The sequence below is a fragment of the Mandrillus leucophaeus genome, unplaced genomic scaffold, assembly GCF_000951045.1.
Source record: "Mandrillus leucophaeus isolate KB7577 unplaced genomic scaffold, Mleu.le_1.0 Scaffold1132, whole genome shotgun sequence".
NCBI classification, from domain to species: domain Eukaryota; kingdom Metazoa; phylum Chordata; class Mammalia; order Primates; family Cercopithecidae; genus Mandrillus; species Mandrillus leucophaeus.
Genome location: NW_012099566.1, coordinates 591,242 through 616,583, shown reverse-complemented (window position 1 = coordinate 616,583; position 25,342 = coordinate 591,242). Strand labels below are relative to the sequence as shown.

The 25,342-nt window shown below is 34.6% G+C and overlaps 1 protein-coding gene across 2 annotated transcripts in view; it reads right to left on the bottom strand.

The window, feature by feature from the left end:
- ASPM (asp (abnormal spindle) homolog, microcephaly associated (Drosophila)) overlaps positions 1-25,342 on the bottom strand; it is a 62,445-nt gene that overhangs the window by 10,688 nt on the left and 26,415 nt on the right. The window contains exons 17-19 of one of the 2 annotated variants that reach the window (XM_011995719.1): positions 23,236-23,430; positions 5,840-10,594; positions 1,423-1,589 (exon numbers count right to left, since the gene is read on the bottom strand). In XM_011995719.1, coding sequence (XP_011851109.1) covers positions 1,423-1,589; positions 5,840-10,594; positions 23,236-23,430 — 5,117 coding nt within the window. The remainder of the gene's footprint in view (positions 1-1,422; positions 1,590-5,839; positions 10,595-23,235; positions 23,431-25,342) is intronic. The other variant, XM_011995728.1, reaches the window with a different exon arrangement.

Sequence of the window (25,342 nt, the reverse complement as noted above, 5' to 3'; positions counted from 1 at the left end):
GAGGTGGTTAAGAAGAGAATGTGATTTACAAGCAGCATCAGGTACTTCCTTTCATTTGAAAGGAAAGATAAGTATCATCAAAATATCTAAGTAGAGATATTTTGTAAACAGAACTGGAGAAAAATTTTTAAAAATCTGAGCGCTAGAGATTAAATTTAACAGATCAACATAATGCTAAGAGACAAAATGTGAGAATGGACAGGTTTTCTACTCTGTTCTTGATATTGTGGAAAAAGTAGAATGACTAGCTTGTTTTTTGCCATGTTTGTTAGAAAATAAGACCAAATGCCATTGAGTAAAATTCAGCATCTGTTACAGGAAAATTAGATACTGGTCCTTAATAGCTGATAGTAGCAACTGTATCTTTATATGCCTTTTAATTTTAATTTTTATGGCTATATAATAGTTGTAAATATTTACGGGGTACATGTGATATTTTGATTCAAGCACATAGCGAGTAATGATCAAATCAGGGTAACTGGGATATCTATCACCTCAAACATTTATCATTTCCTGGTATTAGGAAACTTCTAATTCTATTCCTCTAGTTATTTTGAAATATACAATAAATTATTGTTAACTATAGTTGCCCTATTGTGCTACTAAACAGTAAATCTTATTCCTTCTCAGTGTATTTTTATATCCATTAACCAGCCTGTCTTTATCCACCCCTGCTTTCTCCCTATCCTAGCTTCAGGTAACCAACATTCTACTTCTGTCTTCATGCGATCAATTTTATATGTTAAGCCCTGCTTCTACCCATGGGCTTGATCCAAACATTCCTCTCACACTCGTGTGCTTTCCTAAACCATCTTTAAAACCATCATTGATTCAATAATTCTGGGAGCAGAAGAAAAATTCTTATACTATGAACTCAAAAAAAGATGATTTGGTAACAGCTTGTGAAAATGTGTGTGTAAGAAATGAGCTAGGAATAGGGAAATACAATTAGCATAAGACAGGTTGGTAATTAGGGTCTTCATCATTAATGACAAAGAGTATGAGGAATAATACAAAGTTCAAAGAAAAAAGAATGAGTAAGAAAACAAATTTTGCCAGTAGTTAAGTCACCCAACAAAATGGACCAAAGCACTAATAAGAAAACCGAGTCTTAACTAAATGGTTTTATTAACTTCCACCTCTCTGTCCTTACTCTAATCCTTATGAACCTGAATTAATCAAGTATATGTAAATATTTTTAGTAGATTATATTAATTAAAGGCTATGCTCTATCTCAAAAAAGCAAGACAGTACAAGATATATTGTTTCCTTAATAAAGAAAATATCAACAAAACCAACCATATACATTAAACATAACAAATATTTAAAATAAAAATCAATAGGCAGTGTACTTTTATGTAAGGACTTAGCTCTATCACACACAAATACTATTACATTTTCCACAGAACTATGATACATTACCATGTTCTCTCTAGTTTGGTATAGAAGCAACCTTGAATAATTTTAACAGCTTTTAATATAGCTAGATATTCTTTGTGTGCTCTCCAACACCTATACCAGGCTTGAATCTTGCAGGCAGCTTTCACTTTACATAAATATTTCTTGGCTCTATATCTCCTCCACATAGCCTATTAAATACATAAATATAACAAGTATGCAATGAGTTGCCTTTTTTTTTTTTTTTTGTAAGACATATCAGTACAAAGACAGTTAAAATAAGGTTAGTGCAGACAAAAATAAATTGCATAGTCATATCATGACTCCATTAGACTCTGACACGTAGTGAGTCCTCTGAGAACAGTGGTGCTTACTACAGTGAACACCTATTATGTGCTTTATCACACATACCTTATGGCTGGCTGCCAGCCCAGCCTAACAAAACGCTAACCAGTATTTATAAATTGTAAGACACACATGTCTGAAAAGCCAGATGATGTGAATTATCCTCATCACCTCAATCCATTTGGAAGAACGAAAAGAAAATGAACACATTGACCTACTGCAGGTTCTGGGGAGAAAGAGGAATTCTTCCCAATCCATATTCACTTTGGGTTCTGTGTTCAGCCTGCAGGAGAATCCTGAGAGCTCCTGTGATAGGACTGTCAGACTTTCTGATTTTGACAACCTTCTGGCAGACTAAAGGTTTACATGACAGCGACAACTTATTGAACTAAGTACTAAGAAGATTAGTCCTTATAATCACATGGGTAGATAATACTATTAATTCTAATTTAGAGATGAGGAAATCAAGGCCTAGAGAAATTGAGTAACTTGATGTCACACAGGTTAATAAGTGGCAGAGTTGTCTTACTTGATATTTATAAATATCTTGTAAAATGGTTAAGATCTCTATTTTACAAAAAAGGAAAAAAACCCAAAATTGAAATTAAGAAGGACTTGTTAGCACACAGCTGTTAAGTGATAGAGTCCAGATCTGAACCCAAGTCTATTTGACTCCAACATTCCTACTGGAACAGGAATTAAAAGAAATTAAAGACTGTGTAAGCAAAAACTCAGTTGTATGTAAGAAAACCCAATTCCCCTAGCAGAAGACAAAGGGCTGGAGTCCTTTAAAATTAACTGCCTGTTTTTCTCTCTGTGGATAGTGAGCCTTATCTCTCCCTTTCCCAGGCATTTTGAAGACTCTGTTTCTCTAGCTGTGCAGCTGCAAGGTCACTAGACAGATAATCTCAAGTCATAAAACATGTTCCTTAAAAAGTAAGAAATAATGTAATACATATCTTAAATGAATAATTGTCTTTGTTTCTCACTTCTGTAATACGCTTCCCCCTGCACAGATCTCCCCACGCCCCATGAAATGCTTAAAGGTAGCTTGACTCTGTTCGGGGCTCAGTCCTTTGAATGTTAATCCGACTGGGTCGGTGCACCTAAATAATTAAACAATTCCTCCTCAACCCCTTGGTCTCTCTGATTCCTTAATTATCCTGCAGCACTACAACAAATACTACAGGCACAACTTATATTTAGATTAGGTTCTAAATTCAGTTGATAATGCAATAATTATATATGGTCAAAATTACTCTGAGATGTCCTTAACTCAATCAGAGTATATTGTATATGGTTTTTATGTAAACCTGAATACATTATTTATGTATATCCCCAATACCTGCCACCCTAGTCTTAATCAGTGGTAGAAGAATGGTCTCAGAATTGTTTGTTTAAGTTGGTTATTTAACTGTAACAGTAAAAGACTGGTTAATGGTAACACTGCATCATAAAACCTTCAGGAGGAAAGGAGAATGTTTTGTGGATCACTTTGTTGTTTTTGTTTTGCTTGTGGCAGTTTTAATTTACTAGTTTTTAAAATCAGTACTTTTCAATGAAAACAACTTGACCAAAAATCTGTCACAGAATTTTGAGACTCATTAAAACAAAGTTTTAATGAGAAAATTATATATACGTATAGATATGTGTGTGTATATATATAAGCATATATATTTATAAATATGCATACTTACTTATAAATATACACACACACACACACACATATATTTAAACACACACATCACACCTGAAGAACATTAAAATTTATGGACATTGACTAGAGAAGCCAACTTGGCGTTCAGAAGAAAAGAAGACAGCTAAGAGATTATCAAGAAACCAAGGGTTGAGAGAGGAAACAAAGTGTGCTCAAATTCCAAATGCTACAGAGAAGTTCATATATATATTTTACATAGATATTTACATATATATGTAAGTATTTAGTAATGTATACTATATCCCACTGGCTCCCAAACTTCGCTGTTCATTAGTCACCCGGGAGCTCTGAAAAAATCCCACGCTTGTGTTGTTTCCCATACCAATTAGAATATCTAAAGGTAGGAGTATTTTTTAAAACTCCAGGTTATTCCAATGTGCAGTAAAGTTTTAGACCACTGGCATATGCTAAAAATTACATGTGTAAAAAACAATTTTATTATGTAATTATATAAGAGAAAAAATAAATTTTTATAAGATTGTTATTTTGGCTATTTAATCATTTCAAGTGAATAAAACCATAACTAACACATCCAGTGAACACCTTTCAATTGTGAACTTATCGGTAGTGTTTGGAATTCGAGCACTCCTTTCCTCTTTCAACCCTTGGTTTCTTGATACCATAATCTCTTAGCTTTCTTCTTTCCCTCTTAACACCTTGTTGTCTTCTCTTGTCAATGTCTGTGAATTTTGATGTTCTTCAGGACTCAAGTCCCAGGCCCTCTTTGTTCACTCATTTTATGTATTGCTCCTTGGTGATCTCATTATTTCCAGAACTTTAATTATCAGCATATGCCAATACTGTACAAATCAAATTCTAAAACTCACACTGCTCTCTTGAACTCCAGACAAACATAGTCAACTCTCTTACTAGATATTTCAAGGTGGTTACCTGCTAGGTACTTCAGACCTTATGTACTCCAAGCTGAATTCATTGTCAATCTCAAAACCTGCTCTTCCCTCTTTATTATCTATGTCAAGGTGTGAGGGAGTAACTCTGCAGTTACTTAAGCCATCAACATGGCTTGTCTCCTTGTTTATGCTGTATACAATGCCAATTTAACAATCCCATTGTCACAAACCTACACTGAACTGTAACTCTCACCTGGCTTACTGCCTATCTTTCATTTGGTCTATCTACTTCTAATCTTGCTCCTTTTCCAGTCCATCTTCCATATTCCTGCTGGAGTAAGTTTTGTTTTTTTTTTTTAATAAAAATGACTGTCGTCTTCTCCTGCTTAAACTCCTCTAGAATTTATTTTGTCTGGAGCATAAAGACTAAATTTTTTCTGTCTTAAAAATCTATCAACAATCTTACTCCCTCTATTGCCAACCTGGTCCCATATCACTTTTTATTGTTTCTAGTTTTTTTTATTTCTTGCAATTGGAATATTCTTCTATACATTTTACTTGGCTATTTCCAATTCATGCTTCAGTGTAACATTTCAACTTAAATGTTACTCACTCTGGGAAGTCTCTGATCATGGAGACTAGCTTGATTTCCCATTCTGTGTTTCCTGAAACATACACTTCTCATGTTGTATTATAATTATACTTTCTTGTTCAATTAAGTTCCTTGAGGACAGCAACTAAGTATATCTTACTCATTGTCTATTTATAACACCCACTACAGCATTTGGCATATTTCTAACACTTGAATTTCTTGAATTAAAACATTACTTCTAAACTTCACGGTAATCCAGCAAGATATGAACATATTACATCTGGGTTAAGCCCCGGGTTATTGCAGGTGAAGAGAAATAGCTGCCGTACTTAGATTCAGTTCCTGGATCTGCCTCTCTCTGTGCAACATTGGCCAAATTACTTAACCTTTATCACTTCCTTCATATTTTAAAAGAGATACTACTGTACATTCCTCATACATTAGGCAAACAGATGAAACAAAATAATACAAAAGTGATTTGGAAGCCAAAGTACTAAACACTCAGAATAAAGTATGTCTAATAGGCTAAGCAGCAAGCAGCTCTGGTTAATAGATTACCAGAAGAACAAAGTTACTCTATTTTGCCTATATTATGCCAAATAATATTTCATCTTAGCTTACATTTTCTACTTAAAGAAATAACTTTGCCAAAGAGGGCTCTCATTTTCTCAAAATTCTTCTAAGAGTGCTACAATTAACCCACACTGAAATGTACCACAGGGTGACCATGGCCAGAACAATCCCAGTTCTGTGCTGTCTTGGCTGACTTACTAGTTCCCTTTCCCACTTTCAAAAATGTTCCACTTTGGAAGATAAATGGTCACCTCAACTAAGTATTTTTCTTTATGACCGGCTTAAGTTCATTTTATACATTCTAACAAATATTGGTCAAAACAAAGACTCACATTTTTATATTTAAATTAAATATAGAAATACCTGAATTTTTATGGTGCTATTTTTAATTTCCTGAAACTTCCGTTTCTGTATAAATCCTTTACTTCTAGCTTGAATAATGATAACACTGCTTCTGATCTGTAAATAAACTTGTCTTTGATGTTTTGCAGACAGAAATGCTCTGTAGTGATTTTGTAAAACCACTGCTGCTTTTCTATATAGTAAAAACTGTTTTCTGGTTTGCCACGTCCTAAAATAATGCTGTAAAGTGATAGCAGCTCTTTTCTGTTGAACAAATCTTCTCCGATACACAGCCATCTGAAGGAAGAACTGAATTCGTAGGGCAGCACATTTCTGTGTTTCCAGTTTTCTTGTGACCATTCTACGAAAAGCATTTTGAATTGTTACTGCAGCCCTACTTTGAGAATGATACTCTGCTTCCTGTGAACAAGCAAGGCCAGAAGCTTTGTACCACTCTTGAATCATAACACCTTCACTTTGAACAGCTTCATACTGAGTTTTATTTCTGTAACAGCAGAGTGCAGATTGGTTAACAATGGCTGCCATCTTTTCCTCTGATACGATTTTCAATTTTTGTCTAACTTTCATGCCTCTAAAAGCAGCCTGTATAGTTCGTACAGATTTCTGAACTGCTAAAAAGCTTTTTCTTTCTGTTTTTACTCTAACATACAACCTATAATAATTCTGTATAACCACAATTGCAGTTTTCTTTGTTTGATAATCAACTTTGGCCCTGTGCATTCGATAGAATGACTGAATGAGTGTGGCAGCCCGGTGCATATTTTGGATATCCCTTCGTACTTTAAAGCCTCTGTAGTAAGACTGTATACAAATAACTGCTTGGGTACGCACTGCAGTTAGTTTTCTGTATCTTCTTTGAATAGAAACTACTGTTGCTCTAAGGTGGAGATAATGCTTCCTTATTTTAAAAGCTTTACAATGCTTCTGAATAATAATGGCAGCCTGATGCTGTTCCTGAATCTGTTTTTGTATGTTCATGTCCTGAAAACTTGCCTGAACACAAGTTTCTTTCTTAAGTTCATTGTGTTGAAGTGCTTTCTGTTTCTTTTTATTTGCTCTATATTTTTCTTGTATGATTTTTGTAGCCCACTGAAGCTTTTGGTAGAAACAATACTGCCTATACATTCTGTATGTGCTTTGTATTATGATAGCAGCTTTGTGTTTTTCCCTTAAATGTTGTCTTGCTTTCATTCCTTTATATGCAGCCTGAATAACCACAGCAGAATGCCATTGTCTGATATAATTTTCTTTTTGCAATTTTGCAGCTCTATATGTTTGATAATGTTGCTGAATTAGAATTGAAGCCTGTTTCCAAGTCTGAAATGTAACATATGTTCTGTGCATCCTGAAAGTAGCCTGAATGAGAACTGCAGCCCTTTGCATTTCTTGCAACTTCTTCTTTACCATCAGTCTTCTGTAAGATGACTGTATTGTAATGGCTGCCTTTCGTAACTGCAAGAATTGGTGCAATTTATGTTTGGCACAAATGGTGGCTCGATATTTCCTCTGAACAAAAATAGTAGCTTTTTTGAGGGAAATGAATCTTCTCCTCACCAGTAATGATCTAAACCTACTCTGAATAAGGGTTGCAGAGGAATGCATACTCTTCAGATGTCTTCTAGTTTTCACACCCCTGAATGCAGCCTGAAGGATCACAGCAGAACATCTTTGTCTGAGATAATGCTGCCTCTGCAGTTTTGCAGCTCTGTTTGCTTGGTATTGCTGTTGGATCACAACAGAGGCCTGTTTCAAAGCCTGATATCTCATATGTACTCTGTGCATTCTGAAAGTAGCCTGGATGAAAGTAGCAGCCCTGTGCATCTCTCGCATCTTTTTCCTTATCATCCATCTTCTGTATGATGACTGGATTTTAATAACTGCGTTTTGTACCTGAAGGAACTGTAAGTGATGCTTTGTACAAAGATGTGCCCGATATTTTCTCTGAATCCAAACAGCAGTTTTCTTAAGAGACAGGAATCTTCTTCTCATCATTAGAGTTCTAAATCTCCTCTGAATGAGGGTTGCGGCTACATGCATCATTTTTAAATGTCTTCTAGCTTTCTTTCCCCTAAAAATAGCCTGAATATATATTACAGAATGCCTCAGTTTGTTATACCTTTTAAATTGTATGTTTCTTTCCTTCACTGCCCGGTATCTTTGCTGTATTGTTTTTGTTATTTTCTTTAACTTATTAAAATATGTTTGCCGTTTGTATCTTCTGTAGTTTGACTGAATGAGTGTTGCTGCAATCTGCATCTTTCTAAGAGTCCATCTAACTCTTACTCCTCTAAAACTTGCCTGAAGGATTTTAACAGCTTTCAAAATTGTCAGGTACTTTTCACGCTGCATTTTACCTTGATAATATGCTCTAAATCTTACTTGAATAACAATAGCTGCTTTTCTCATTGTATGGTAACTTATTCTTGACTGATGCATTTTAAACATGGCTTTAATAAAAGTGGCTGCCCTGTGCATGTGTTGAATGTGTCTTCTAACTCTAATACCTCTATAAACAGACTGGATTTTAATTGCTGTCTTCTTCAAATTAAGATACTCCTGATGCTGATGGTGTGTAATTTTAATACCTCGATACCATCTCTGAATTATAATAGCTGAAGCTCTATAGGTTGCATATTTCTTTTTGGTTTTGTAAGCTCTGTATTTAGACTGTATAGTGACTGCTGCTTTGTTGCAATCCTTTATTCTTTTTCTCACTTTCATACCACGATAAGCTGACTGTAAAGTTACTACAGCTGCTTTTGTTTTCAGATATAAGTGATGCTGTTCTCTTCCAATACTATAAGCCTTATAATACTTTTGAATCAGAAGAGCAGCTTTTTTCATGATTTTCCACTTCTTTTGTTGCACATGCATTCTATAGTATGACTGTATGATGATAGCACATTTATGTTGCCTTTGAAGTTGTCTTCTCAGTGTTTTTCCCTTCCACATTGATTGAAGTATTAGTACCGCATGACGGAGTTCAATATACTCCATACGTTGCTTCCTTCCTGCAGTCCATGCTCTGAAATTTTGCTGGATGACTAATGCTGCTGTTTTAAACAATCTAAACTGCTTCTGGGCCTTGGTCATTCTAAAAGCAGACTGAATCTTCAAGGCAGCTTGATGTTCTCTTCTAATCTGTTTCCGAACCTTCCAGCCACGATAAGCAGACTGGAGGGAAACCACAGCTGCCTTTGTCTTCAAAAAATGTGTTCTTGTATCATGAAGAGTCTTGTATGCCCTGTACCATCTCTGAATCTTTATAATAGATTGAAGCACAGATTGATATTTTACCCTTTTATTATAGCCTCTAAAAGCAGACTGAATTTTAAGAGCAGCTATAGATTGTTGTTTGATTAGCTGACGTACTTTGTAACCTCTGTAAGCTGCTTGTAAGCAAGTAGCTGCTTTTTTGACTCGCAAGAAGTTCTTCCTCTGATTGACCTGTGCTTTGTATGCATGATAGTAATTCTGAATGACAATAATTGCTTTACACATTTTCAGGTAGTACTGCCGAGCCTTTCTCATTCTGAAATAAGACTGCAGTGAAATAACAGCTTTTCTTTGTAACCTCATCTGCTTTCGGACCAGGTATCCTCTAACAAAAGCTTGCAGCTTGATACAAGATTCCCGCATCTGCATATACTCTTCTCTCTTTTGTGTAGCTATTTTTTTGGAACGGTAACATTGCTGGATAAATAGTGCAGCTGCTCTTAAATGCAAATATTGTTTACGTGTTTGTTTCATCTTAACAATTGACTGCAATTTTATTGTAGTATTTTTTAGACTCAAAAATTCCTTTTTAGAAACATAAGCACGATAATATGATTGAATCTTTATAACAGATGTGAGGATGTGAATATACATTTTCCTGGCTTGCATCCCTCTATATGCAGACTGTAGCACAATGACAGCAGAGCGTGTTTTCTGGTAAGATGCTAGAACTTTCCTGGTAAAAATGTAAGCTCGGAAATGAGTCTGAATTATAACAGCTGCTTTCTTCATCTTCTTATATTTCTGTAACTGTTGATGTTTTCTTATGTGTGCTTGCAATTTGATAATAGTCTTCTTAAGGTTTAAAAATCGAACTCTGTCTTGTCTCATTCTCCAGTATGACTGAATAACACAAGCAGCTCTAATTTGTCTACATAAATTATGAGCTTTCAGTCTCCTAAAAGCAGCTTGCAATTGAATGGCTGCAGCTCGTTTCTGCAAATAGTTGGTGCGCTCAATCTTTCCTTTCAGATATGCTTTGTAGTACTTCTGGATAGTTAGTATGGACTCTTTTTTTCTTTTATATAACTTTTGGGCTTGGAAGCACCGAAGTCTTTTCTGAATGACAATAACACAAGATCTAATATAAATATATTTCCGTAATTCTTTATGCATTCTATACCATGATTGTATGACAATAGCGGAATTTTCTTCTTTAGCTCGTTTCCTTAAATGCCATTCTCTAAAAGCTCTTTGCAATATTACTGTAGCTTTTACTTGTGATTGCATTTTACGTCGCTTCCATTTTCTGAACATAGATTGGATTATAAGAGATGATGATTTTAGCATTTCATATCTTTGTTGATCTTGTTTTCTTCTTAAATAAGCACGCCAATGCCTCTGAATTGTAACTGTAGCCCAAAGATATCGTTTATAAGATGTAACAGCAATTATCATTCTTATCCTAGATTGCAGGATGATTGAATAATATTTCAATTTCAGAAATCTTTTTCTAGTGGAATATCTTCTCCAATAACCCTGGAAAAGGTAAGAAAGGACACAAAGTTAAATAGGCATAGCTTCCTATATTTAACACTTTTGAAAATACTAATTTTTCTAACATTCTGCTTAAAAATAAACACACTGAATTAGAAAACTAATTATTTTTTGAGAGATATTTGTCCCCTTTGTTTTTAGTTTAGTTTTTACATTGAAATAGCTGTAGCCAATTCAGAAATCTATCCAAATCCTCATATTTATATACTGCATTTGTATTCCAGAGTCATAAGAAACATAAGCAAGTTTATGTTATATTAGAAGCAAAAGAGTCAAAATAAAACTATAGAAATATTCTTTGCTATCTATTGATTCTAAGTAATTTCCTATGAGTTTATTTCTGGGCCTTATATGGTCCCCTTATTTCAATGTTTCTAAGCTACCTTATGATGACTAGAAACTCTTTATGTGAAGGATCCTTCATCATCACATTACAGGCCTGATAATATAAATATAGAAGTTTAGGAATAAATGAACCAGATCACTCTTAGAGTCATTATTTTCATTAAGAATAAAATTACTTCCTTTTCCCAAATTTAGAACTATAAATACATGGCTTAAAAGTAGAATTCTAGCAAGACTCGAGAAATGACAAAACTTTTGTCTTTTGAAAAGCCATGGTTACAATGGTTAACTCAACAATGTGTTGGCTCAACAAAAAGTGCTACAAACTCTCAAGCTAATTCCAGTTGCTGGTATCTAAAATGGTCCCAAGCTAATGGCAGTCAAGTTCTAGATGTTTTAGCAATAAGACCATTCCTTTGTACAAATACTCCAAACACTGCTAAGATTGGGGGTGGCATGGAAAGGTTGTTCTCTACTACATCTTACTTTTTCTCACATATAAGGAGAGTAATATAGGGACTGGGTACCTCATTCTCCTATAGCAGTATCGAGTTTACTTGCAGCTATGACTAGCCTAAGCACACCTATCCATGGGTGAGGAGACTTAAGGAGAACATGCACATCCCTTTTCCTGACCCTTTTCCTATATATTTTATTGCCTTCTTTCTCTACTAAACATTACCAGAGGTTTTGTTTGTACTCTTCAACCTGACAGGAAATGATTGTATACATATTGCTTCTCTTACCAAGAAGAGATGCACAACTAATTAAAATATTTATCCAACAGCAGTCAAACTTATTTGTACAAAAGTATTTTGAAAACAATAAACTCTACATAAAGTAGTTTTAAATTAGGGCAAAGTAAAGCAATAATAGTACTCAGAAATGCAGATATTATTTTTCTTTTGAGCACCTACCCCCAACAGATATTTCTATGTAAAATCCTCAAACTAAGAAATTGAAGAATGAGTGTGTACTGATTGTTTTATACTTCAATAATCACTTTTTCTAAATTACTATTACCACTCCATTACTGAAATGTTAATCAATGTTGATATATAACATGGAAGATCATCTCCTCTCCTAACAGTTTTGCTTATTAAAATAACAATTTTTTCACCATTGTCATACAGCTCTTAAAAATAAATAGCTTTTACTAAGGAGCACATTACAAACAATTTTCTCACTTAATTCTCACAAAAATACAGTAAGTTGGCATTCTTTCTTCACTTAAGGAAAGAAACACTAATGTTACAAAACTTTTTGTGAAGTCCCACAGCAAATAAAAATAATTGATATTAGGACCTAGATTATTACACCAAAATCAAGTGTTCTTTCTACTCTACCACGGATATCTGTCGTAGGTTGATTGCATTAACAGCCGAATTCTTCATCTCTCCCAGTAACTATAACCTGAGCCATACTTTGTTTTTCCACTTACAAAAGAGTTTCTCTGCTTCAGATATGGGCACAGTCATGGAAATAATGCAGTAGAGCAGTGTAACTCAATCTCCAGTTTTCTGGTCAGAGGAGGAAACAAGGCAGCCCTGAGGAACTAGAGGGTACTAGGGAGATGGCAGAGACTGGGGAGCTCAGGAAAGCAATCTGATAATGTTGTTTATGAATTTCTAGGTTCACCACCAAGCTGTGCACAATGTGGATCTCAACCACAGTAGGCTATAGTCTTTAAGAACTGAATAAGATACAGATCACAATCTAGATCTCAGACTGGCTTCTGGGTGTTACATAATGAAACTGATATGATACAAACATCACTGTAAAGGTTTTCAAAAAGGAACTGTCATTGAAGCTATGCCATGGAAGGCTGATGAGAACATATGGCCTGAACCCAATCGAGTGAACTAGCTGCTAAAACTAAAATATCAACATTCTCCATAGTATTTAAACAAAACATAGAGTCTCATAACATACAGAATTCAATTAAAAATTATTTGACATACAGCAGAAAAATTTCAACTCGCACAGGAAAAGACAATCAATAGACGCCAGTGATGAGATGACAAAGATACTGGAATTGGAATTAACTGACAACGACTTTAGAGCAGATAAAGTAAAAATGCTACAAGTTGAAACTAATGGAAACATAGAAAGTCGCAGTAAACACATCAAAAATATGAGTAAGAACCAAGTGAGAATAGTAAAACTGAAAAGCACACTAACCAAAACGAAAATACACTGGTATGGTACAATAGCAGAATGGAGATGACAGCCAAGATGGCAAATATCTCAGCTATATGGGTCAATTCTGTTGCAACAAGTCAATTCTGCTATTATAGTACAAAAGCAGCTCCCAAATAACACATAAAAAAATAGTTGTAGCCATATTCTAAAAAATTCTATTTATAAAAACACATGGTAGGCCAAATTTGGCTCTGACCATGTCAGCCTCTGACCATGATATGTCAACCTCTGACCATGATAGACCATATTGCAGGTCACAAATGAAACATTATCAAATAGGAAAGAATTGAAATCACAGTATGTGCTCTGGTCATAAGGGAATTGAACGAAAAGTCACTAACAGAAAAATAATAGGAAAATCTCCAAACATTTAGAAAGTAAATAACATATTCTGAAACTTTTAATCATAGAAAAAGACTCAAGAGAAATTAAAAACTATTTGAACTGAATGAAAAAAAAATATGATATCAAAATTTGTAGTATGTGGCTAAACCTGTACTTAGAAGAAAATTTATACCATTAGTGGGTTACATTAAAAGTGGAAGGACTCAAATCAGTTACTCAAGGTTATACTTAAAGAAACTGTAGAAGGAAAAGCAAAATTAATCAAAACAAGAAATCATAAAGACTGAGCAGAGACCAATGAAGCCAAAGGGTTGTCCACTGAAAAGATCAAGAGAGTTAAAACTCTAGCAAGACTGACAAAGAAGAAAAGAAAAGATACAAATTATCAATATCAGGACTAAAAAAGGGAATATCACTTCAGGCTACCCAGGCATCAAAAGGATATTAAACACATACTTTGTATATACATATGGTAAATTCAACAACTTGGATGAAATGGATCAATTCTTTGAAAATTAGAAACTGCCAAAACTCATCAAAGATAAATAGTTCTATACAAATTTAAAAAACAGAATCTGGCCAGGTGTAGTAGTTCACACCTGTACTCTTAGCACTTTAGGAGGCCAAGGCGGGAGGATCACTTGAGCCCAGGAGTTCGAGACCAGTCTGGGCAATTTAGTGAGACCCTATCTCCACAAAAAATATAAAAATTAGTTGAGTGTGGTGGTACATGCCTGTAGTCTCAGCTACTTGGGAGGCTGAGGTGGGATGATGGCTTGAGTATAGGAGATTGAGGCTGCAGTGAGCCATGTTTGCACCACTGCGCTCTGGCCTGGGCGACAGAGTAAGACCCTGTCTCAAAAAAAAAAAAAAAAAAAGAAAAAGAAAAAGAAAAGAAAATCCAGAGAAGAATAATGTTTGAGATGATGAATATGCTAATTGTCCTAATGTGATCACTATACAGTATTTGTATCAAAATATCACTATGTGCTTTATGAATATGCACAATTATGTCAAGTAAAAAGAGGAAAAAAAAATAAAATAGAAATTTCCACTCTAAGATAGTATCACTAGTAAGTTTTTTAAAATGATTAAAGACAAAATAATACCAAATGTCAACAATCTCTTCCAGAAAACATAAAAGAACCCTGAAACTTCCCAACTCATTACACAGATGCAAAACTCTTCAATAAAATACTAGCAAGTGGAATTAATAAAATATCAATGCATATAAAAAAATACATCACTAATATTTGAATTTTATCTTTAGAATATAAGTTCACTGTAAGATTAGAAACCCAATAAATGTTAATATATACATTGAAGTAGAAAAATATTTAATGAAACCCAAATCTATATGTGATAAAACTCTCAGTAAGCTAAGAAACAGAGCCTCCTTCAACCTGATAAAGGGCATCTACAAGAAAACTACAGCCTATATCATACTTAATGTGTGAACAAGGCAAAGATATTGAATCTTACCACACCTATTTAGCATCATAGTGGAATTCTTAGCCAATAAAATAAGTGGCGAAAATAAAAAATAAAAAGAGTATTTAGATTGGAAAGAAAGGCAGACAACATGACTGTCCATGTAGAAAATCTCAAATAATCTAAAACAAAAACAAACATAAAAACTTTATAGAAATAAGTGAGTTTTTTTTTTAACAGGATTAATAGTTAACCCTGTTATATGTTAAAGGCTTAACACACAAAGATGAATGTTTATAAAACAGAAATGAGAACTGAAATTAAAAAGCAATATTATTTATAATAGCTTCAAAATAAATAAGATACTGAAGTATGAATCTAACAAAAATCTGATCATGAACAACTCAAAGATCTAAATAATGGAGATATATGTCACCTTTATGAATCAGAATAATCAACATAGTAAAGTTATCAGGGCACCTCAAAATATCTGTACATGTGATGCAATTTCAATCAAAATTTGACAATATTTTTTGAGGACAGAAAAACTAACCTAAAACTTAAATGGAAAGACAAAGCAACTAGAAAATTCCAACTCATTTTGAAAAAAGAATAAAATTGGAAGAATCACAATATCCATTAAGGCTTACTATAAAGCTGCAGTAATCAAGAAACTGTGGTATTAGTGAAGGTATAGACACATGTATTAATGAAACAGAATACAGTCCAGACAATCAACACACATGTGACCAACTGATTTATGACAAAGGTACAAAGACATTTCAATGTGGAAAGAAGAGTTTTTTACGACAAATAGTGTCGGAATAATTGGACATGTATATATAAAAAAAGTGAACATTGACCTAACCCTTACCTTAGATGAGAACTAACTCAAAATACATCATAGGTCAAAATTTAGAATGAAAAATTATAAAACTTTTAGAGTACTATGCTAAAAGCATAATCCATAAAAGAAGAAAAGTGATAATTGAATTCCATCAAAATGAAATACTTCTGCTGAACAAAAATCCCTGTTACGAGAATAAAAAGACAAACTGCAGATTGGGAGAAATCATGTGCAAATCACTAACAAAGAAGGAGGATTTACCTACGAGATATCCAGATTTCACCTACTGCCACAGTGCGAGGCTCAAAGATAGACAAATGGACCGACTGAATAGAAAGAAATACTAGAAACAGAATCACACATATAAGAATAGTTGATGTCTACTACACAAATAGAACAGGGTAGAGAACCCAGAAATAAAGCCACATATCTAAAACCACCTGACCTTTGACATAGTTGACAATTACAAACAATGGGGAAAGGATATGCTATTCAATAAACTGTCAGTGCAGAAGATTAAAGTTGGACCCTTTCCTTTCACCACATACAAAAAATTAACTGAAGATGGATTAAGGACTTAAATGTAAGACCCAAACCAATAAAAACCCTAGAAGAAAACCTAGGAAATGCCACTCTGGATATCAGCCTTGGGAAAGAATTTATAACAAAGTCCCCAAAAGCAATTGCAACAAAAACAGTAATTGACAAATGGGACCTAATTAAAGAGCTTCTGCACAGCAAAATAAACTATCAACAGAATAAACAGACAACCTACAGAATGGGAGAAAATATTTGTGAACAATGTATCTAACAAAGGTCTAATATTCAGCATCTATAAGGAACTTAATTCAAAAAACAAATAATCCCACTAAAAAGTGGGCAAAGGACATGGACCCTTCTCAAAGGAAGACACACATACGGCCAACAAATCTATGAAAAAATGCCTATCATCACTAAACATCAGGAAAATGCAAATCAGAACCACAGAGAGATACCATCTCACCCATCAAGACGGCTGTTATTAAAAAGTCAAAAAACAGATGCTGGCAAGGTTACAGAGAAAAGAGAACACTTATATACTGCTAGCGGAAACGGAAATTAGTTCAGCTACTGTGAAAATCAATTTGGAGATTTCTCAAAGAATTTAAAAGAGAACTTCCATTTGATCCAGCAAACCCACTACTGGGTATATACCCAAAGGAAAAGAAATCATTCTACCAAAAAGATACATGGATCCATATGTTCATCGTAGAGCTATTCACAATAGCAAAGACATGGAATCAACCAAGATGCCCATCAACAGTGGACTGGATAAAGAAAATGTGGTACATACACACTATGGAGACATACATGCGGCCAAAAATCATATGAAAAAAGGTCAACATCACTGATGATTAGAGAAATGCAAATCAAAACCACAATAAGGTACTATCTCACACCAATCATAATGGCTATTACTAAAAAGTGAAAAAGTCAGATGCTGGCGAGGTTGTAGAGAAAAAGGAATGCTTATACACTGTTGGTGGGAGTGTAAATTAGCTCAGCCATTGTGGAAGACAGTGTGGTGATTCCTCAAAGCCCTAAAAACAGAAATACTATTCAACCCAGCAATCCCATTAATGGGTATTTACCCAAAGGAATATAAATTGTTCAATCATAAAGAAGCATGCATGATGTTCACTGCAGCAATATTCACAATAGCAAAGACATGGAATCAACCTAACTGTCCATCAATGACAGACTGGATAAAGAAAATGTGGTACATACACAACCATGGAATACTATGCAGCCATAAGAAAGAATGAAATCATGCCCTTTGCAGGGACATGGATGGAGCTGGAGGTCATTATCCTTAGCAAACTAACATGGGAACAGAAAACCAAATACTGCAAGTTCTCACTTGTAAGTGGGAGGTAAACAATGAAAAAACATGGACACATAGAGGGAAACACACACTGGGGCCTATTGGAGGATGAAGGGTGGGAGGAGGGAAAGGATCAGGAAAAATAATGAATGGGTACTAGGCTTAATACTTGGGTGACAAAATAATCTGTACAACAAACCCCCATGACACAAGTCTACCTATATAACTGTGAAAAAAAAATAAATTGGACCCCCCAAATCACTAAGCTTAAAGAAAAACTCAAGCTGGAAACTGTTTAAGGCAAACCTGTCTCCCATTCTATTCAGCTATCCCTGTGCTCACTGAGGTAAATGCATATCTCATGCCTCCTTTAGAAAGGCTAATCAGAAATTCGAAAGAATACATCTGTTTGTCTCTCACCTATCTGACCTGGAAGCCCTCTCCCTGCTTCGGATCTTCCTGCATTTGTTTCAAGTTATCCTGACTTTCCAGACTAAACCAATGTACTGCTTACATATATTGATTGATGTCTCATGTCTCCCTAAAATGTGTAAAACCACGCTGTGCCCTGACCACCTTGGGCACATGTCAGGACTTCCTGATGCAGTGCAATGGGTGTACATCCTCAACTTTGGCAAAATAAACTTTCTAAATTAGCTGAAATCTGACTCAAATTTTGGGGTTCATATAACAAACCTGTACATGTACCCCTAAACCTAAAATAAATGGTAATTTTCAAAAAAAGGAAATGTAGCACATAAGCACCATGGAATACTATGCAGCCATAAAAAAAAATTAAAAAAAAAAATTATGTCCTTTGCAGTAATGTGCATGCAGCTGGAGGCCATTATCCTAAGTGAAGTAACACAGGAACAGAAAACCAAATATCACATATTCTCACTTATAAGTGGGAGCTAAACACTGAATACACATGGACACAAAGATGGGAAAAACAGACACTGGGACTGCTTGATGAAGGCGAGTCAGACGGAAGTATGGGTTGAAAGACTATCAGGTACTATGTTGAATACCTGGGTGACAGGATCATTTGCACACTAAGGCTTAGTGACACACAATTTACCCATGTAACCTCTCTGCTCACATATCCTCAGAATCTAAAATAGAAGTAGAAGAAACAAAAAAAGAATACATAATGTATACTGAAGGTACCATGGCAACAGGGCAAGGATGGTAATTTCCGTAAAACATGTTGAAACAACTGGATATCCATATATTTTTTAAATGTCTTCTAAAACAAATCATCTAAAAATTAATTTTAGGTGAGATCAAAATGAGGAAAACAAAACATTCATGCTTATAGAGTATAACGTAGGCATACATCTACAAGGCCTTAAGATAAAGAAGATCAAGAAACACTCCTTAAATAGTACACAAAAAACACTAACCATAAACGAAAAACAAGAAATTTCATTAGTAAGATATAAAACAGTAAGTTATAGCTTGGGAGAAGATACAACACACATATGAAATAGAGGCCTAATAACGATCATAGTATAAAGCCCTTTTATAAATTCACAAGAAGGCAAACAAACTAAAACAGTTTTAAAAGATGCTCATAATAATACTTCACAAAAGATTTCCAAAATGGAAAAGTTGTTCAACATCATTAATGAAGAAAAATCAAATTAAAACTACTCTGAATACTACTACATAATCACCAGAATGGCTAAAATTAAAAAGACAATTTCCAAATGTTCATGTAGACATGGAGTCATGTGAATGGTCATAAACATCTGGTGGGTTTTAAATCTTTGCAAGTACTTTAAACAACTCTTGGGCAGTGTCCACTAAAGTTGAAATACCTATAGGCATATCTCAAAGATATAGCAGGTGCAGTTCCAGACCACCACAATAAAGCAAATATTACAATAAAGTGAGTCACACAAATTTTTTGGTTTCCCAATACATATTGAAGTCATCTTTACACTATACTGCAGTCTATTAAGTGTGCAAAAGCATTATGTCTAAAAAACTACAATGTACATATCTAAATTTTAAAATACTAAATTGCTAAAAAATGCTAAGAACCATGTGAGCCTTCAGCAAATTGTAATCTTTTTGCTAGTGGAGGGTCTTACCTTAATGTTGATGGTTGCTGACTGATCAGAATGGTAGTTGTTGAAGATGGCTTTGGCAATTTTTTTAAAAATAAGACAACAATGAAGTTTGCTGCATTGATTGACTCCTTATTCAGAAAAGACAGCTCCATAGTATGCAATGCCACTTATTAGCATTTTACCCAGAGTAGAGATTCTTTTAAAATTGGGGTCAATCCTCCCAAAGCCTGCTGCTGCTTTATCAACTAAATTTATATACTGTTTTAAGTTTTACAAAAAGTAGATTTTTTTTTTTTTTTTTTGTTAACGGTTAGGGTCTCACTGTGTCACCCAGGCTGGAGTGCAGTGGTGCAATTATGGCTCACTGCTGCCTTGAACTTCCAGGCTCAAGGGATCCTCCCACCTCAGCCTCCTGAGTGAGTAGCTGGGACTATGGGTGTGTGCCGCCACACTTGGCTAGTTATTTTATTTATTTTTTTTATTTTTTGAGACGGAGTCTCACTCTGTCTCCCAGGCTGAAGTACAATGATGTGATCTTGACTCATTGCAACCCCTGCCTCTCAGGTTCAAGTGATTCTCCTGTCTCAGCCTCCCAAGTAGCTGGGATTACAGGCATGCACCCCCATGCCTGGCTAATTTCTGTATTTTTAGTGGAGATGGGGTTTCTCCATGTTGGCCAGGCTGGTCTCAAACTCCTTACCTCACATGATCTGTCTGTCTCAGCCAAAGTGCTTGGGATTACAGGCATGAGCCATCATGCCCAGCTTATTTTTATTTTTAAATGGGGTCTCACTTTGTTGCCCAGGCTGATCTCGAACTCTTAGCCTCAAGCCATCCTCCCACCTTAGCCTCCCAAGTTGTTGAGATTATAGGAATGAGCTACCACATTTGGCTACCAGGAGTAGATCCCATTTCAAGAAACCACTTTGTTTGCTCATCTGTAAGAAGCAACTCCTCATCTGTTCAACTTATATCATGAGATTGCTGCAATTCAGCACACCTTCAGTCACCACTTCTAATTCTAGTTCTCTTGCTATTTCTACCACATCCACAATTACTTCCTCCAATGAAACCTTTAACCAATCAAAGTCACCCACGAAAGTTGGTTGGAATCAACTTGTTCCAAACTCCTGTTAATGTTGATATTTTGACCTCCTCCTATGAATCATGAATGTTTTTGATGGCACCTAAAATGATGAAGCCTTTCCAGAAGGTTTTCAATTAACTTTACCCAGATCCATCAAAGGAATCACTATACAATGCAGCCATAGCCTTAGAAAAATGTGTTTCTTAAATAATACGACTTAAAACTCAAATTAATTTTTATCCATGGACTGCAGAATAGATGCTGTGTTAGCGGGCATGAAAACAACATTCCTCTTCTTGTCCATGTCCATGACCAGGGGCACTGTCAATGAACAGTAATATTTTAAAAGGAATCTTCTTTTCTGTGTAGTAGGTCTCAACAATGGACTTAGAATATTCAGTAAACCCTGCTATAAACAAATGTACGTCATCCAGACTTTGTTGTTCCATTTATAGTGTACAGTCAGAGTATATTTAGCATAATTCTTAATGATCCTAGGATTTTCAGAAGGATAAATAAGCATTGGCTTCAACTTAAAGCCACCAGTTGCATTAGCCCCTAACAAGAGAGTAAATTTCTCCTTTGAATCTTTGAAGCTAGAAATTGATTTCCCCTTTCTAGATACAAAAGTCTTAGATGGCATCTTCTTTTAATAGAAGTCTGTTTTGTCTTCTGAAAACTTTTGTTTAGTGTAGCCACTCTTATTAATGATCTTAGCTTGATCCTCTGAATAACTTGCTGCAGCTTCTACATCAGCACTTGCTGCTTTACCTTGCACTTTTTGTTATGGGAACAGCTTATTTCCTTAAACCTCATGAACCATTCTCTGCTAACTTCAAAATTTTTGCAGGTTCCTTACTTCTGTCAGCCTTTGTAGAACTGAATAGAGTTTGGGCCTTCTCTGGATTAGGCTTTGGCTTATGGGAATGTTGTGGTTGGTTTCATCTTCTATCTAGACCACTCACACTTCCTATCAAAGATCATTAATCTCAGATTACCATAATACATGTAGTACTAATGAAAAAGTTGGAAATATTGTGAGAATTACCAAAATACGACACAAACATAAAGTGAGCATATCCTGTTGGAAAAAATGTTGACAGACTTACTTAATACAGGGTTGCCACAAACCTTCAATCCATAAAACACTCAATAGCTGCAAAGCACAATAATGCAAAGAGCAATAAAACAAGGTATGCCTATATGCCTTAAGAACAGTTGTACTCCTAGTACAATTGAAGAGACTGAACACATTTCACACCAAAAGACATGTTCATAATACCTTTAATCATAATCACTCAAAACTGAAAAGCCAAATGTTCATCAAAAATAGAGCAGATTAAGTGTAGTGCAGAATACGAAATAAAAAAATTAAACCATGGCTATACTCAACAACGCTGATAAATCTCAAAAAATGTGATAATATCACATCAAAGAATTTATATGGTTTGAACTCATCTGTAACAATTCAAAAAGTAAGCAAAACTAAATTATTATGTTTAAAGAAAACACTTAGGAAAATGGTATGATTAGCATAATGGTTAGCTTGAGCTGGGATGGGAGAGTTAATTGAAAAATGCCTTTTGCTACACTGGCAATATTCCATTTCTTGATCTAGGTGGTTTTACATTGGTATACATTTTGTGAAAAATCATTAGGCTCTATATTTTTATTTGGGGTAATTTTCTATGTGTAATATTTCACATTTTAAAAAAAGGTTTAAAAAGACAACTATTTAAGTCGGAGAACCCCTCATTTATCAATAATGGTAGCCAGACACAAAAACTTTCAAATTTATAAATCAGATACATTGATGGGGTGAAGCTTCAATGGCATTTGTAAATAGTAAATTTAAATAATGCACATCTCTCATGTTACTAAAATATAATTTAATATAAAAAAAACTAATTTACATAGATGTGAAGACCATATTATCTAAACTCAATATTAAATATTTTTTCCTAAAAAGAAAAATAATATAGGTATTCTACAGAATAATTATAAGCACTATTTCCGTTACATGCCAACTAAGTGGATTAGAGAGAAAAATGTGTACAGTTGTTCCAAAGAGAAGTTTCCAGGACTCATAGCAAAGATAAAAAAGGACCTGGTTGGTTATGTGGATATACAAAGTAGAATGGTTGAGTATGCCAGCATGTCCTATAGAGTAGAAGATGCAACAAAGAAGACAGCAAGAGGTACGGAATTAGAATGTTTGCTTTTTCAGAGCAAATGTATTTCAATTATGTTTCAGCCTTCTGCTGAGCACCATAACGAGCTTTTGGGTAGTAAATATTTGTTAAATTAAGTATTAGATAAAGAATTCTAAAATATAATCATTGAAAACTTCATCACATTTTGCCTTCTTACTTAAAAAAATCATGAAAAGTTTTTAAATTCAAAAATTAGTCCAGGATACTGTACCTGAATAAGTGATGCTGCTTTATTTTGAACTTTTTCCAGCTTTTCCTTTTTTAATATTAATAATTTTCTCTGTGCTAAGACTCTTCGCCAGTATTTCTGAATGATGAGTGCCGCATTAATTCTTTTTCTCAATCTTTGTTTTGCTAGAAAATTGATTACAGCTGATTGAATAATTCTTGCAGCTTTATCTCTCTCCTAAAATAAAAAGTCAGCAAATGTAAATTAAACACTCGCTTAAGACCTTAAATTATTCTTTGTAAGATAATCATATGTTAAACACCAATTAAATTGATCCTGGAAATACAACACCCCCACGCTTCTTGTGTTCATCTTTGGAGTACTGATAATTCCAGGCATGTCGAAAGGGCTGATAGGTGGGCTTGCAGATAGGTTTGTATGACGAAACAAAGATTCCTAAGAAATAGTCTAAGATAAAGATCAGACATGTTTAATCTATCACAGATCCTCAGTAATCAAGATAAAGGCTATTTGAAGTGTAATGTGGTATGTTTCTCAGATTTGGGTCCACTAGATTCAGGACTGACTTTTAGGAAAGGGGTGGATTGTATGAAAAAAATAATGTGTTAGAGAATTGTAACAATTTCAACAAAGCAAAACACTAAAGGGGAGAAACAAAATACCTCCACCTTTAGCATAGAATATATTGTGGTCTTAGGCCACACAAGCTCAAGAAAAAGAGTATAGTTTGGGTTATGAAAAGTGGTATCTGAGATGCCCAACACTCGTGGTCAAAGAGGAGCCAGCTCCCTAGTTATGTTAGAGAACAATACCCCCCATATCTCATTTGTTACTTCTGATAATAAATTGCTGTAAATAATAACATATTCTATGTCCATTACCATTCTGAACACTTCACAAATAATCCATTTAAATCTCACAACCACCACCCTAAGAAAAAATGAGCAAATACTACTCTTATGATCAGTAGAAAACTGAGGCAATGAGGTTAAGTAGCTTGTTAGTTTATTGGCATTATAGCCAGGATATGAACCAGGCAGTTTGGCTTTAAAGTAACTTTGCTATACTGTTCAACACTAGATTTCTCAATTTACTTCACTGGAATCGGAGACTAGAAAATGAACTATTTCCTCTGGTGGGAAGGAATAACTTATGGCAGAGATGTTTGGCAGCTATTTGTGTTGCTGTCTGGGACAGTCCACCATGCAAGGGTAGGCTCTACACAGAGATGAGCTATAATTCCAATTATTAATTGATAACAATCAGTGGATGGTATCTGTGCATGAAAATTATACAATAGGGGAAACAACTATGGAAATAATCAAATTGTTATTTTTACATATAAAAAGGTGACCAATAGATTGAAACATAAATACTAAGGAATGGTAAGGGCTATATATTGGATCATTCCTCTGAGGAGAAAGAGTAGACAATTCTAAAATCAGGCTAAGGGAATTATGTGTTTAACAAGTTGATTAAGTCATCTAACACCATTGTCAATGCCCTTTTGAAACCTATGGCCTTTAGGGATGTAGAGGCTCAAGTTAAAAGCACACCCCTATTAGAGTAAATAAATAAATACATAAATCAGTAAAATTTTCAAATGTTGCAGTTCAGAAGTATATTGCATTTGAGTCAAAAGTTGTAAGAGTCAGGGCATTCATGGACAAAAAAGCTAAAGTAAATTGTAACTTATCTCAGTTTTTAGATCATCTCTATAGAACTAAAGTACAACCTTACATGCCATTAGAGAAGTTAAAGACGGAAAATAAATAAATTAGAAGAGGCAAATATATTACCAAATTTAGCAAGTATTTGAAAATTACATATACTGTTGATAAAAGTTTCCATGCCTGTCGTCATTGACCCTTTTTAATCAGACTGTTGTTGAGTCAGCCAGGTACCAGCTTATTTCTTTCATCTTGCCTTATATATATAGGGCCAAATTCTAGGACTTCTTTTGCTTTGGAGTTTATGGCTATTTGTTGACAGGAAGAACTGAGAGCTGTAATGTACCAGGGGATGCTTCAATAATTCATCAGGTAATTTTAGTTACTTGTCAAAGTTTCTTTGTCACTGTAAAAGTTTCAGCCACTCCATTATTAATAGATTCATATGAATTATAACA